The sequence below is a fragment of the Cornus florida genome, unplaced genomic scaffold (assembly GCF_030987335.1).
Source record: "Cornus florida cultivar Cherokee Brave unplaced genomic scaffold, ASM3098733v1 CherokeeBrave_3.0.0_Hap2_Chr10, whole genome shotgun sequence".
Classification (NCBI taxonomy): Eukaryota; Viridiplantae; Streptophyta; class Magnoliopsida; order Cornales; family Cornaceae; genus Cornus; species Cornus florida.
Window position 1 is genome coordinate 111902737 of NW_026775580.1, and position 12817 is coordinate 111915553.

The 12817-nt window shown below is 39.7% G+C and overlaps 2 protein-coding genes across 2 annotated transcripts; both read right to left on the reverse strand.

The window, feature by feature from the left end:
- Positions 1 to 3133: 3133 nt before the first annotated feature.
- LOC132278409 (uncharacterized) lies at positions 3134 to 4246 on the reverse strand. The gene is made up of 2 exons (XM_059780199.1): positions 4124 to 4246; positions 3134 to 4027 (listed from the first exon to the last, which is right to left on the reverse strand). Exons 1-2 carry the CDS (start codon positions 4244 to 4246, stop codon positions 3134 to 3136), a joined length of 1017 nt encoding a protein of 338 aa, XP_059636182.1.
- A 3231-nt stretch (positions 4247 to 7477) lies between these two features.
- Positions 7478 to 12561, reverse strand: LOC132277185 (auxin-responsive protein IAA27). The gene is made up of 5 exons (XM_059778960.1): positions 11798 to 12561; positions 10931 to 11160; positions 9753 to 9894; positions 8610 to 8671; positions 7478 to 7829 (listed from the first exon to the last, which is right to left on the reverse strand). The coding sequence occupies exons 1-5, from the start codon at positions 12328 to 12330 to the stop codon at positions 7792 to 7794; spliced, it is 1005 nt and encodes a 334-aa protein (XP_059634943.1). The 5' UTR covers positions 12331 to 12561; the 3' UTR covers positions 7478 to 7791.
- Between the last annotated feature and the right edge of the window lie 256 nt (positions 12562 to 12817).

Consider the following 12817-nt stretch of genomic DNA (forward strand, 5'->3'; position numbering starts at 1 on the left):
GCCCTCCCAGTTGGGAGTTAACTTTCCTTCCTCATTTACCATAGTAGCCGGGGTAACCTCGCGAAACACCAGGTCCCCTGGCTCGAACCTCCTTAGCTTGACCCCGGCATTGTAGTACTTGGATGACATCCGTTGGTAAGCTGCAACCTTGATTTAGGTCTGCTCTTTTTTTTCTTCTATCAGGTCCAAGTTTAACCGTAGTTCCATCTCGTTCTGTTGAGGTTCAAAATACTTATTTCTGAGGGTAGCAACCTTTGTTTCTACCGGGATCACAGCTTCACTTCCAAAAGGGGTCTCCCCAGTGGGGGTTCTTACGGTAGTGCGATAGGCCCATAAAACTTCGGGTAGTTGTTCAGGCCACAAGCCCTTGGCTTTTTCTAGGCGTGTCTTAATCATCTTCAGTATTGTCCTATTCGTGACCTCAACTTGCCCATTGGCTTAGGGATGGGCAGACGAAGAGAAATGGACCCCAAGTTCATTACAAAAATCAAGGAACTGCTCACTTTCAAACTGCTTCCCATTATCGGTCACAATTACCCTTGGTGCTCCGAACCTGCAGATTATTGTCTTCCAGAAAAACTTTTTTACTTCATTCGCTTGAATATGAGCTAATGGCTCAGCCTCCACCCATTTGGTGAAATAATCGATAGCCACAATTGCGTATTTAGTTTGTCCCTTCCCTTGGGGTAAGGGGCCGATGAGGTCCGTCCCCTATTGGGCAAAAGGCCACGGCCTGTAAGAGGGGTTAACTCTTCTGTTGGTCGTTTTGGGACATTGGCGAATCTCTGGCACTTGTCACATTTCTTCATAAACTCAAGCGCATCTTTCCTCATAGTAGGCCAAAAGTATCCTTGTCGGATAGCTTTATGCGCTAGCGATCTGCCCCCAGCATGGTTTCCACAAAGGCCTTCATGTTTATCCTTTAGAATGTAATTCGCCTCATCTATGGAGACACAACGCAAGTAGGGTAGAGAAAATCCCTTCTTGTAGAGAACCTCTTTAATGAGGCAATATTTTGCAGCACGCATCTTGATCTTTCGTGCTTCCATGCGATCCTGGGGTAGCTCTTCGTTCTCTATGTACCCGATAATGGGTTCTGCCCACTCCATACTTGGGATCACCTGGTGTATTTTCTATGGCCAATCCCAAACTGTGCTAGGCTCATCCAGATATCTCACAGGTATGGCTTTATCTTCCTCTGCGGTTGCCAGTCGAGCTAGGGCGTCTGCCTGCTCATTATCTTCTCGGGGGATCCGGTTAATAGAGAACTTATTAAAAAAGCCCTTGATATCTTCTATCTTATGTAGATAGGTCTTCATCTTCTCATCCTTGGCTTCATATTCCCCCTGGACTTGTCCAGTTATTAATTGAGAATCGGTATACGCTATTAGTCGCTTAACTTCTAGAGTTTTAGCTATCCTGAGGCCTGCTAGGAGGGCTTCATATTCCGCCTCATTGTTGGTTGCCTTAAATCCAAACCTGAGTGCATATTTGATGCATTCCCCATTCGAGGAAACAATTACTAGCCCTGCCCCATTTGCACGGGCGTTGACCGACCCATCCATGTATAATGTCCAAGTAGACTCAGTTTCTTTCTGCTCATTTACGCCATGCTCGTGCCCCTCTTCTGGTGTGAATTCCGCTATAACATCTGCTAGTACCTGGGCTTTTAAGGCCGTTCGGGGTTTGTATTGGATATCAAACTCTTCAAGTTCTACCGACTACTTCATGAGTCGCCCCGAAGTATCAGGTTTGCGGAGGACCTGCCTAAGTAGCTGGTCTGTCGATACTATTATGGTATGCGCTTGGAAGTAAGGCCTGAGTTTCCTTACAAAAACAACTAGGGTAAGGGCCAACTTTTCTATCCTTGGGTACCTCTCTTTTGCTCCTCTGAATGCACGGCTAGTATAATATACTGGCCTCTAGATTCCATCCTCTTCGCGGACTAAGGCTGAACTTACTGCTGATGGAGAAACCGCCAAGTACAAATACAACTGCTCTCTTTGCATTGCCCGTGATAGTAACGGTGGTGAAGTGAGATACTCCTTCAGCTCTGTAAAAGCTTGCTCACACTCAGGTGTCCATGAAAAAGCTTTCCTGAGCACACGAAAGAAGGTAGGCATCTATCCGTTGCCCTGGGAATCAACCTGTTCAGAGCGGCGATTCTTCCTATCAATCTTTGAAGTTCCTTAGTCGATGCTGGAGATCACATGTTGAGAATTGCCTGGATTTTCTCGGGGTTGGCCTCTATCCCTCTCCTGCTTACCATGTAACCAAGGAATTTCCCTGAGGAGACACCAAAGGCACATTTGTCTGGGTTGAGTTTCATTTGGTGTTTCCTGAGGACTTGGAATGTTTCCTGTAGATCAACTAGGTGGTTTTGAGCTTTCAAGCTTTTTACCAGCATGTCATCCACATATACCTCCATATTCCTTCTAATTTGATTCTTGAATATCAAGTTGACTAGCCGCTGGTATGTTGCACCAGCATTTTTGAGCCCAAAAGGCATCACCTTGTAGCAATACAAACCTCTGTCCGTGACAAAAGATGTCTTTTCTCTATCTGGTAGACGCATGTTATATCCTGAATATGCATCCATGAAACTGAGCAACTCATGGCCAGCCGTTCCTTCTACTAACATGTCGATTCTTGGTAGATGGAAGCTATCTTTGGGGCACGCCTTATTTAAATCGGTAAAGTCTACGCACAACCTCCATTTTCCATTGGCCTTTTTTACCAAAACAACATTGGCCAACCAGTCGGGATAATTGACCTCTTGGATGAAATCAGCTTTCAGAAGCTTGTTCACCTCTTCTGATATAGTCATGTTCCTCTTCGCAGCAAATGTTCTTCGTTTTTACCTGATAGGTTTGACTGTGGGATCCGTGTTTAATCAATGCTCGATCGTAGCTGGATCAATACCAGGTATGTCTTCATGTGACCATGCAAACACATCTTGATTATGTCTGAGGAATTGTATAAGAGTATTCATGAAGTCTAAGGGGAGTAGAGACCCTATCTTCACCTTTTTTGTTATGTCATTGTCATTTAAGCATATCTCCACCAGGTCCTCAATTGACTTGGCTCGATCCCACTCCTGTTCTTCAATTTCTTCGACAACCAAAGCCTCTTGCTACTTCTTTTCTCTCAGAGACGCAACATAGCATTCTCTGGCAGTGGTCTGATCTCCTCTTAGTTCGCCTACGCCCTGTTCTGTAGAGAAACGCATCAAAAGATGATAAGTCGAAGTGATTGCCCTCATCGAGTTTAAGGTAGTTCTTTCTAGGATAACATTGTAAGCAGATAGGCAATCCACCACCAGGAAGTCTACCATGACAGTAACTTGTTTCGGGCTGGTTCCTACAGTGACGGGAAGAATGACAGCTCCTAGAGGGTAGACCTTATCTCCCGTGAATCCCACCAATGGTGATCTAGCAGGTATGAGTTTCTCCTTACCAATATTCATTTTGCTGAATGCATCAAGGAAAATGATATAAGCCGAACTTCCATTATCCACCAAGATTTGTCGAGTAGTATAATTAGCGATCATCATAGTGACAACGAGGGGGTCGTCATGAGGTTGTTGCACATCCTTAATGTCTTCGTCCGAGAATATAATAACAGGATCACTTAGACGAGGCATTTTCCGATGTTGAACCTGTACTCTAACTTCGCACACCTCAAATGAGCTTTGTATTTTCCTGGCATAAGCCTTTCGAGCTGAGCTTGATTCTCCACCTCCTGCACATCCCCCGGCTATGACCCTGATTTCTCCCATTGGTTGTTGATCAGGATGACGATTATCTCGGCCTGCTCTAGGTGGATTAATGTCGGTTCTGTCATTCCCAACAATAAACTTTCGTATATGCCCCATTCGGATCAGAGTCTCAATCTGATCCTTGAGGTTGAAGCAATCCTCTGTGGCGTGCCCATGGTCTTTATGGAACCTACAGTACTTATCACGAGGTCTCCTCGCCGGATCTGACTTCAACTTTGGTGGCCACTTCAGATATGGTTCATCCTGGATCTGCAGGAAAATTTGATCTATCGGCATATTTAAAAGAGTGTAATTTGTATACCTCTCCGCGTTCTTATAGCGAGACACCCTTTCATTTTAATTAACCATGGGTTTCTTATACTTGGTTTCCTTTTCATCTCTGGTTGTCAGGGCCGGCCTTTTCTTGTCTGCCTTCTTATCGTCCCCTTCTTTTCCCTTTCTCGCAATCATTGCATCTTCAGCATTCATATGTCTTTTAGCTCAAACCAATAACTCGGCCATGCTGGTAGGAGGTTCCTCTGATAAAGAGAAGAGGAATCTCGAGGTTTGGAGTCCTCCCATGAAGGCGACTAGGGCCACCTTGTCATCCGCTTCCTCCACCTGCAACATCTCCGTGTTGAAACGACTAATGTAATCTCGCAGTGACTCTCAATCAAGCATCAAAAGGTTTCGATGGTTCCTGGCTTTAGTTTGTTGAACCATACCCGTGCTGATCCTTTGAGGGTCGTTGGGAAGGTCTTGCACATGATCTCATATGGTATCGCGTGCAGGTGCATAAGCGCTTGAAAAGTCTCCAAGTGGTCGAGGGGATCTTTAGTTCCGTCGAAACTCTCAATTGTGGGCATTCTAAATTTGCTTAGCAAGGGGAATTTCATAACCGAGGGGCTGAATGGCAAGTTGGTATTCTGCACCAAACCATCTATGGCCGCAATGCCTTTCCCCTTCATAGCCTGCATCACACCCTCCATCTTTGCCTTGGGATCCTGCATCTCTAGGTCAACGTAGGAAATCTCCTCTGTCTTTTCAATGACAGTTGTGTCTTCATGGGGTCGGGAACTCCGTGGAAGAGGGGTGGATCACCTCTCTATGTCGGTTTCCCACCTGGCTTTGTTTCACTTCTGTCTCATGTCGGGGAGGATGATTATCCTGCTCCTCCAGATTCCCATTACCCCTGTTTGGATTAGAGAGGTTTTGTCGTGGCAAGCTTTGTTAAACCGGTGGAACAAGGTGTTGCAGGAGTGCTGCATTTTGCTGGATCAACTGGTCCATACCCTGATTCAGAGTTTAGACCTTCAATTCCAACGCTGCAAGCCGTGTCTGGTCGTTTGGGACATCTAGGTTTAAACCCGACTCTTCCCTTTGACCAGATCCCTGCGACGGTGTTCCTTCGATAACCATACCGGACAACAAACGTATACACCCAACCGAGTAATTAATTGATTCAAGGGAATTGTCGTTCCCACAGACGGCGCCAGCTGTTGAGGTTGAAATTCGCCGCGGCCTAGTACGACACCGTTTCCTGCAAAACAAGGATGGCAAAGTCAAACAACGGTGTGGTGCCGGCCGTTGACCCTCCAACGATCAAGTTAGTGGGGGTTTTCAGAGAAAGAACTTCTATCGTAAAGAGTCTTAGTATGAGATTTTTTGTGTGTACCTTATTCCCGAGTCGTCTTAGTATTTATAGTCACTTCCCTTATTCTTGATAAGGGAATTTCATCGTCCTTATCCCATGGAGCTTATCCCGTGGAAATCTTATCCTTGATAAGATTTGAACATACCCCATGACAAATCTTATCCTTGATACGATTTGTCATCATTCTTATCTAATAGAAATGGTTATCCTTGATAACGAGATATTTTCGCTTGAAAGTTGAAGAAGTCTGGCGGCTAGTCAATATTTAATTACCTCTGTCGTTAGGTCAAGATAGGTTAGGGTTATTTTTCTTTATCACTTTTTATCCACAATCGGACTCGAACTCCTCCAAGGGCGAATCCAAGAATTATTAATGAGGGGGCTAGTATTGAACATAAATTTAATTACACAATTTCATAAGCAATTTTTTTTTTTTAAATAGGTTAAAAGGGGGACTAATACTACTATTAAATTTTTTTTTTTTAAAAAAAATTGGACTGAATATACTATACTAAATTTTTTTTTTTTTTTTTGGAGGTCTAGCCCACCCAAACCCCCCTCTATGCCCGCCACTGAACTCCTCCCCCTCTTCGAGTATGAAAAAATTATATTGTTGGACCAAATGCCATTTGATTACTTGGACAAAACTCATTTGTTATCATTGATATTTTAATATATATATATATATATATAAACATTTATTTATATAAATTAATAATTCAGCTCGTGTGTGTGTGTATATATGTATAAACCCCTCTCTTCTTTATAGTTGCACAGGGGGAAAGATTTTTGACGTTGCTGAGCTGGGTCCACTGCTGTCCGCTACTCCATCGAACGGCGAATAGTGCGCCAGCTTAGCAGGAGCCAGATCCCTTAAAAAATAAAAGGACCATCATCCCGTCTCTCTCATTTTCTAACCTATGTCCAGAAGAACCATCATCCTTTTATCAAGTAGGTAGATGTCTCAGAATTTCAAAATGAGAGTAATTTTGAAATTCTAAAAAGGATGAGAATAATATACTGTTTAGACGAGAGAGATAAGAATGTAGAAATTTGGGTTTTTGAAATACCCCTAAAAAAGGGGAGAAGAATGAGGAAGAGAGACGATAGAGAAGTATGGCGAAATTAGGCTCAAATTTTTTTGCCATTTCTTTTGTTTTCCTTCATTTTCTCACTTACCAAACAGAGTCTGTTGTTTAGTTTCCCCATGATTGTATTTTCTTTCTTTCTTTCTGCATATTCACGTACAGGAGGTTTTGGTTTTATTTTGTTTTAGTACTGCAGGACTCCATCAATGACTCATCCAAGCTTGAAAATCAGTACAAACCAACTTAGGCTTTGCTGTAGATACACCCATTACCGACCCATAAAGGGGGATGGTGGCTCCAAGAAACCCAGTTCTTCCTAGCATAGTTAATAGTTAGGGAGAGAACCCAGCCACCTTAAGGCAATGTTGGCTTGATTCATTTCTTTTTGTTTTCTTCAACCAGAACGGCACCGTTTTTCTCTACGTCAGTTTTCCCTGTTGAGCTGGCTCCCTGTCCGCCATTGGATTGAGCAGCGGACCCAGCTCAGCAATGTAGAGGAGCCGGGTCCTCTACTCTCACTTCCATCTCGTGTATCTAAGATTCTGTAACTTCAATGCGAAGAACAAATGTGTAAATTATTGATTCCATGGACACGTGTATGTAGGCTCCTCATTTAATGCCATTTCTAATAGTAAGGACATGTCCCCTCAACAACCATCAGCTAGAGATACAGTTTTGTATTTATTTTTACGTGTATATATATTATTTTATTTTTAGGAGGGAGAGTAGCCCATATGACATTCATTCAAAATTCACATGTAACATGTCCACACTAAAATTCAATGGTAACCCCCATCCACACAAGCCTTTATCTCTAGCTACAATAATAATGTTATCCATGGAACTATGCATTTAATCACCTAGTTTTCTTCTTCATCAGATACAAAGAATTCGTGCAACTGTATGAGTGTGAGTGTGAGTGTGAGTGTGAGTGTGTGTGTGTGTGTGTGAGAGAGAGAGAGAGAGAGAGAGAGTTGCTACATCAAACAGCCATTTACATATGTAGTATTGAAGACTCAAGTCTTGAGCAGGGAGCGATCAGAATACATGACAGGAAGAAATAGAGATAAGGAACCAAACACAGGTAAAAAAGCTAGAACTACCAATAGGGATATCACTTACCTACTTAGAAAGGTTTTTTCAGTACACTAAATCTTAAAAATACATGGAAACAAAGACAAGTAATTAAACATGGTGCCCAAACTTGAATCCAAACCAGTGTTTCCAGCATTTAGATAGAGACAATACTCAAGGTCTTTCACTTACAGAGAATTCGCAGCTCCAATATCACACTAATTACGATTTTTGCACTTCTCCATCGCTTTGGGGGCTGCAAAAATCATATCAGAAAGCATTTATTAGGAGGTGTATTATCTATGATAACCATTTAGTCCTTGAATATTCAAATATCCAATGCACAGAGATTGAAGGATTTTTTAGGCTAGACTGGCAGACTGAGCTAAAGTTAAGAGGGTTTTAAGATCACGGGGTTAAGGTTTGCAAATGAAATTAAAGAGTTAGAAAGGATGGTTATGATTGTATTAGCATGCATAATATCGTGGATGTTAAAATGAAAACAGAGGAAGGTACAAGGAGCACCAATTGGAGACGAAATGGAAGGCTGCCTACTAAGATGGTCAGGTGAGGTAGTGACAACCAATAATTGTGTTGTTGAGAAATAGTGTCGTGGTCCACAATAAAGCTAGTGTTAGGGAAAGCGAAGACATATCAATATTGGTCATTTGGTTGAGATAGTAAAGAAAGATGCCCTGTGTATTTAACTAAATTTTATCCCTAAAGAGAGCTAAATAAAAAAAAAAACACAATTCATGTATGAACCAGATATTACTAGGAAAAATAAATAATAATAAATAAAAGGTCTCGACTGAATTAAGTTTAGCATTGAGCCATCATTAAAATGATGGATGTTTCCCCTTTAAATATTTTTTTGCTGAGAAACATGCACAGGAGGTCAGAGCCACAGTTAGAAGCCATTTTGTCATATGATAATAATAGATAATTGAGAATGTGCGTGTAGTTTGTGTTACGGATTGGACCATTGGAACTTTTAATAAATCGTGCATGCTCTATTTCATTTAAGAGTTCATACCTAAACCAATTGCATCTGAACTTTTCATGATCCTGAGCCTCTTACAAGAGTCAGTGAACATCCTGCAACAGCGAAGAATATCAAATCAGAATGAAAATAATTCCCTTTCTTAATTTTTTTACTTTTGTTCCTATATTTTCTGGTTTTTCATTGAAAGAGATGGAACATGATTCCACTAAGATCAGGTGTACAAAAATAAAAGCTGTGTGGAAGATTATTCAGATCAAATCAGCAGAATTTTCTAAGAACCACAAGATTGAAAATCCATAAAACAAGACAGACAATTTATGCAGTATGCTGAGTTATCTTCTTCTGATAACTCAGCAGATGATTCATAACAACTAAACACACATCATACTTGTATTTAAAACTCCCTTTTCCATAGCAACTAGAATGGGAACTTGAAAAGGGAACACCAAGAGAAACCAAAACAAGAAACATGTTTCTAAAATAACATAGGAAACACAAAGTGGTGTGATTTGGAATTATGTTGGAAGCTTATGAGGAAAAGAAATGAAAAACATTGAAAAAATTAAGAAAAGTTGCATATTAAAATGAAATATAAATTCTAAGAAAAAGAAAAAATTTAAGAAAATTTATGTAAAACTGATGAGAACAAGGTTTGAAGAGCACAAAAAATATATAGAGAAGTATGCAACGCGTATTTATCAAAAGTTCCTTTAATGCTTCCCTTGTGCAAGCAGAAAGTCTCTTATTAGTTTTTCCACAGTATTGGACATGTGACCCAAATGTTCCTGTTCTTTTTCACCAAAACATCTCGGAAGTTTTCTCCAATCTTCAGAAACAGGGTATCTCCGACTTATTTATTGAAAAAAGAAGAAAAGTTGGGAAACAGGGTTTCTACTATGAGTTTATGATAACCTTTCCCGCCAATTTTTTTTTTTTTTTTTTTTTTTTTTTTTTTTTTTTCTCTGTGAAATATTGGTTTGTATATATGTTCATTTTATGAATAAAATCAGAATATTGCTAAATAGCTATTGCACCCAAGTTTGACAACCTATATAGTGTAATATGTTTAAGTTCAAATCAAATGGATCGACTTCAGCACTATTATCCAGCATGTGTCTTTCTGGAACTGCATTCATAAAATTTGTAGAATTTCAGGTTGGGAATAGCACTTACTCCCAGGGAACATCACCAACAAGCATCCAATCACCATCCTTGTCTTCGTAGGTAAGTACATATTCTGAACCATGGAGGAGATCCATTAATCGACTCTCACTCAATCCATCTCGGCTGGTAACTCCATGAGATCCGCATTGCCCTGAACGTCACTCATGGCAAACATTAACTCCCTTCACATGAAAAAGTACAAACTACAAGAGAGAGAGAGCACGTGCACATGTTTCTGTATCCTGTCTGTAAAAAGTATCAATGTATGTCTTTAAATACATTGATACTTTTTACAAAATCAAAATACGAAACTATGTTGGTATGACAAAAGAGTAATAGGTACAAAAGAAAAAGGACCAAAGGGTCTCTTTAGCCGTCCCTTAAATAACAATGGTTCCACTCATAATTAATTGAGTATTGTATGTGAACTAGATCATTTTGAATGGAACTATTTCGAAAAATAGGAAACTAAAACATATATCTGCGTATGTGGTCATTATTAGGTTTTCTTGAAATGGCATAAACCATGATTTAAGCTTCATTTTCAAAGTGTCTCTATTTTCTCAAAACAAAATTCATTCAAGATGATGAAATTTCTAAATTGAAAAACTATATAAAGCATTAAATTCAAGGGGACATCCAAATAGTCTACAATTTTCTCATAGCATGAAAATTTTGGATTCAACAAAGAATAACAACTGTAGCTGTGAAAATACCCAAAAATTGTCTCACTGATCACCCTCCAAATAAAACAAAGGGATCTGTGTATGTCAGAAACCAGAAAAAGTATTACAGATTTTAGAAGAAACATCAAATAAAAATATAAAACTCTGATTTTGAATCACAAAAGTCATATAATTAAAATTCTAGAAGTGCTATCAGCAGTAAAAGCCAAATCACTGGAAGTTAATTTCTCAACTCGAATATTTTTTTGCTTGTTTTTTGTTTTTTTCTTCTTTTTCCCTATCTATGGTAATAATCCATTTCTCTTCATTTTTCAGTAATGAAAAGAAACTGTATGGAATATACCAGTCGGAATGCAAAATAGGGTTTTTGGACATCCAACAAAAATTGAATCATTTCTGAGTTTCACATAGGAATTAAGATAGACCAACTTTGATTCTGGTGACTTCATAACTAGGAGTTACATGGCAGCATAGCAAAGATGGGATTCATTGAGCACTTACCAATTGTAAAGCAGCTGAACATCTTTTCCAGTGCCGAAGAAAGTTCCATGTAGCTGCAGTAGGTTTTGAGATCAACTTTCCTCAGGTATGGTGCGCCATCCATACTGACTTTGATGTAAAGACATCCCAATCCCAGCTTGGAATCCATATTATCATTATTCTTAGGAAGATTACTAGCCATTGTATTCTTCCGGAATGATCGAATTGGTGGCCATCCTACCACTTGTGCCCTGTCTCCCAGAAACAAGAACACGGAAGAGAAATTTAAGTTTATTAACAACCATAAAGATGAAGGTTTTAAGTTCACTTTTTGTTTCCTAATTTAGGAAATCAAAGTCTTATAGCAATTCAATAATAGACCAAAGAGAAGCATCAAGAAAACAGAGCAGAACAAAAATACCCTATCACATCTGAAAGATAGAAATGCATCTCAGGCCACTCCCCTACATCTTTAAGAAGAAGCTTCTGAAACACAGACCTAAAAGTCCTCTAAAGAGTATCGACAATAGAATTTTATGGAACAAATGAAGCCGTTGAAGAAAAGCACAACTTAGAGAAATCCAAAATTCAGCCCAATACAGAGAAGAAAATACAAATTCAAAAACAACAATTATCATATGACATCTGAAAAGAAAATGACTGTAAAACACCACAGCTGTATGACTAAGAAAGCAACCCAACAATAATATGGACCAAGATAACCTATGAACAAATTTTTTCTAAGCCATCAGGAACATCAATAAGTAAAATCATAAACCAATTTATAGAAAGAAAAAAACGAAAAGAAAAAAAGAATTGAGCAACTGAGCTAAGTTAACTTTCTCTCACTTTCTTGGAAAGAGAAAGAGGGAGATGAAAGAAAATTACTTTGAAGCTGGAGCAATCCCATGAGCGTTTGCAGCAGAACTCTGAGGCTTCTTCTCCGGCACCGGCTTTGGTGACTGCGGGACAGCATCTTTCACAGCATTGGAAGCCATCACAGACTGCTGAGTGTTACTCTCAGACCCAACACCACCAAGAGTCTTCCCACCTCCATTGACACCTTTAGGAGAGAACAAACCACCACTTTTGGCCAAATCAACTTCAGATCCAGCAGTTCCAGAGAAAACCCACTTCCCAGAACCACCATCAATGGTGTCAGAGAAGCCCCTCTTGGCCCCAGACACCAAACCCTTCACTACACCAAGTGGGTGCCCGTTCTTATCCTCCCCCACACGTCCACCATCTCTCTCTGGTGACTCAGAGCCAGGCAAGCCAAGTCTTAACTCAGTGGCCTTCAAGTTCAAACCTTTTTTGGTTCCATTATTATCTTCTGACGTAATATTGCTTTTCTCAGAGTTGTCCATTGAAGGAACCTCTGAGAATCCTATGTAATCATGTTCTTCAAAGGGCGTAGACATCAAAGTTCAACAAGGGTATGGTTCAGAGATGAAAAGGGTAACTAGTAGAACTGAAAAGAAGAGCTAATTCAATATTTAATTAGTAGTAGTACTGAGGAATACACAGAAAATGAGCGAGCCTTTTGATTGCAGATTTGCAGTGAAGAGAAGAGAGGCTTTATAAGGCTTGTATCGCCTCTTATAATTTATCTATATAATTGAGTCCCTTAAAACTAATAATCTAACTCTTAATGATGTTTTAGCCTTTTTCTGTTTTTGGTATGTATTGCAATGATGTTTAGACTGTTTGGTTCTTCAGTTTTTGACAATGCTTATCCATTTCGTTATCAGATAACACAGTAAACATAAAACAATTTACAAGTTTGTAAAAATTATTCTTTGAAAACAGTGTAAGATTTTAAATTTTCAAATACACTCTTTTTATTATGCATGTTTCTGTTTAACAACATTATTTATTTATTTTCAGACAACAAAGTAGAAAAATAAT

Bases quoted from the DNA above. Each gene is read 5' to 3' on its own strand.
- LOC132278409 (XM_059780199.1), bottom strand. From the start codon at position 4,246: ATGAATGCTGAAGATGCAATGATTGCGAGAAAGGGAAAAGAAGGGGAC. The intron at 4,028-4,123 runs GTTAATTAAAAT...ATTTTCCTGCAG, and splicing joins CCAAGTATAAGAAACCCATG to ATCCAGGATGAACCATATCT.
- LOC132277185 (XM_059778960.1), bottom strand. From the start codon at position 12,330: ATGTCTACGCCCTTTGAAGAACATGATTACATAGGATTCTCAGAGGTT. The intron at 11,161-11,797 runs GTAATTTTCTTT...TCTGGGAGACAG, and splicing joins GGGATTGCTCCAGCTTCAAA to GGCACAAGTGGTAGGATGGC. The intron at 7,830-8,609 runs GTATGAACTCTT...TGATTTTTGCAG, and splicing joins TTCAGATGCAATTGGTTTAG to CCCCCAAAGCGATGGAGAAG.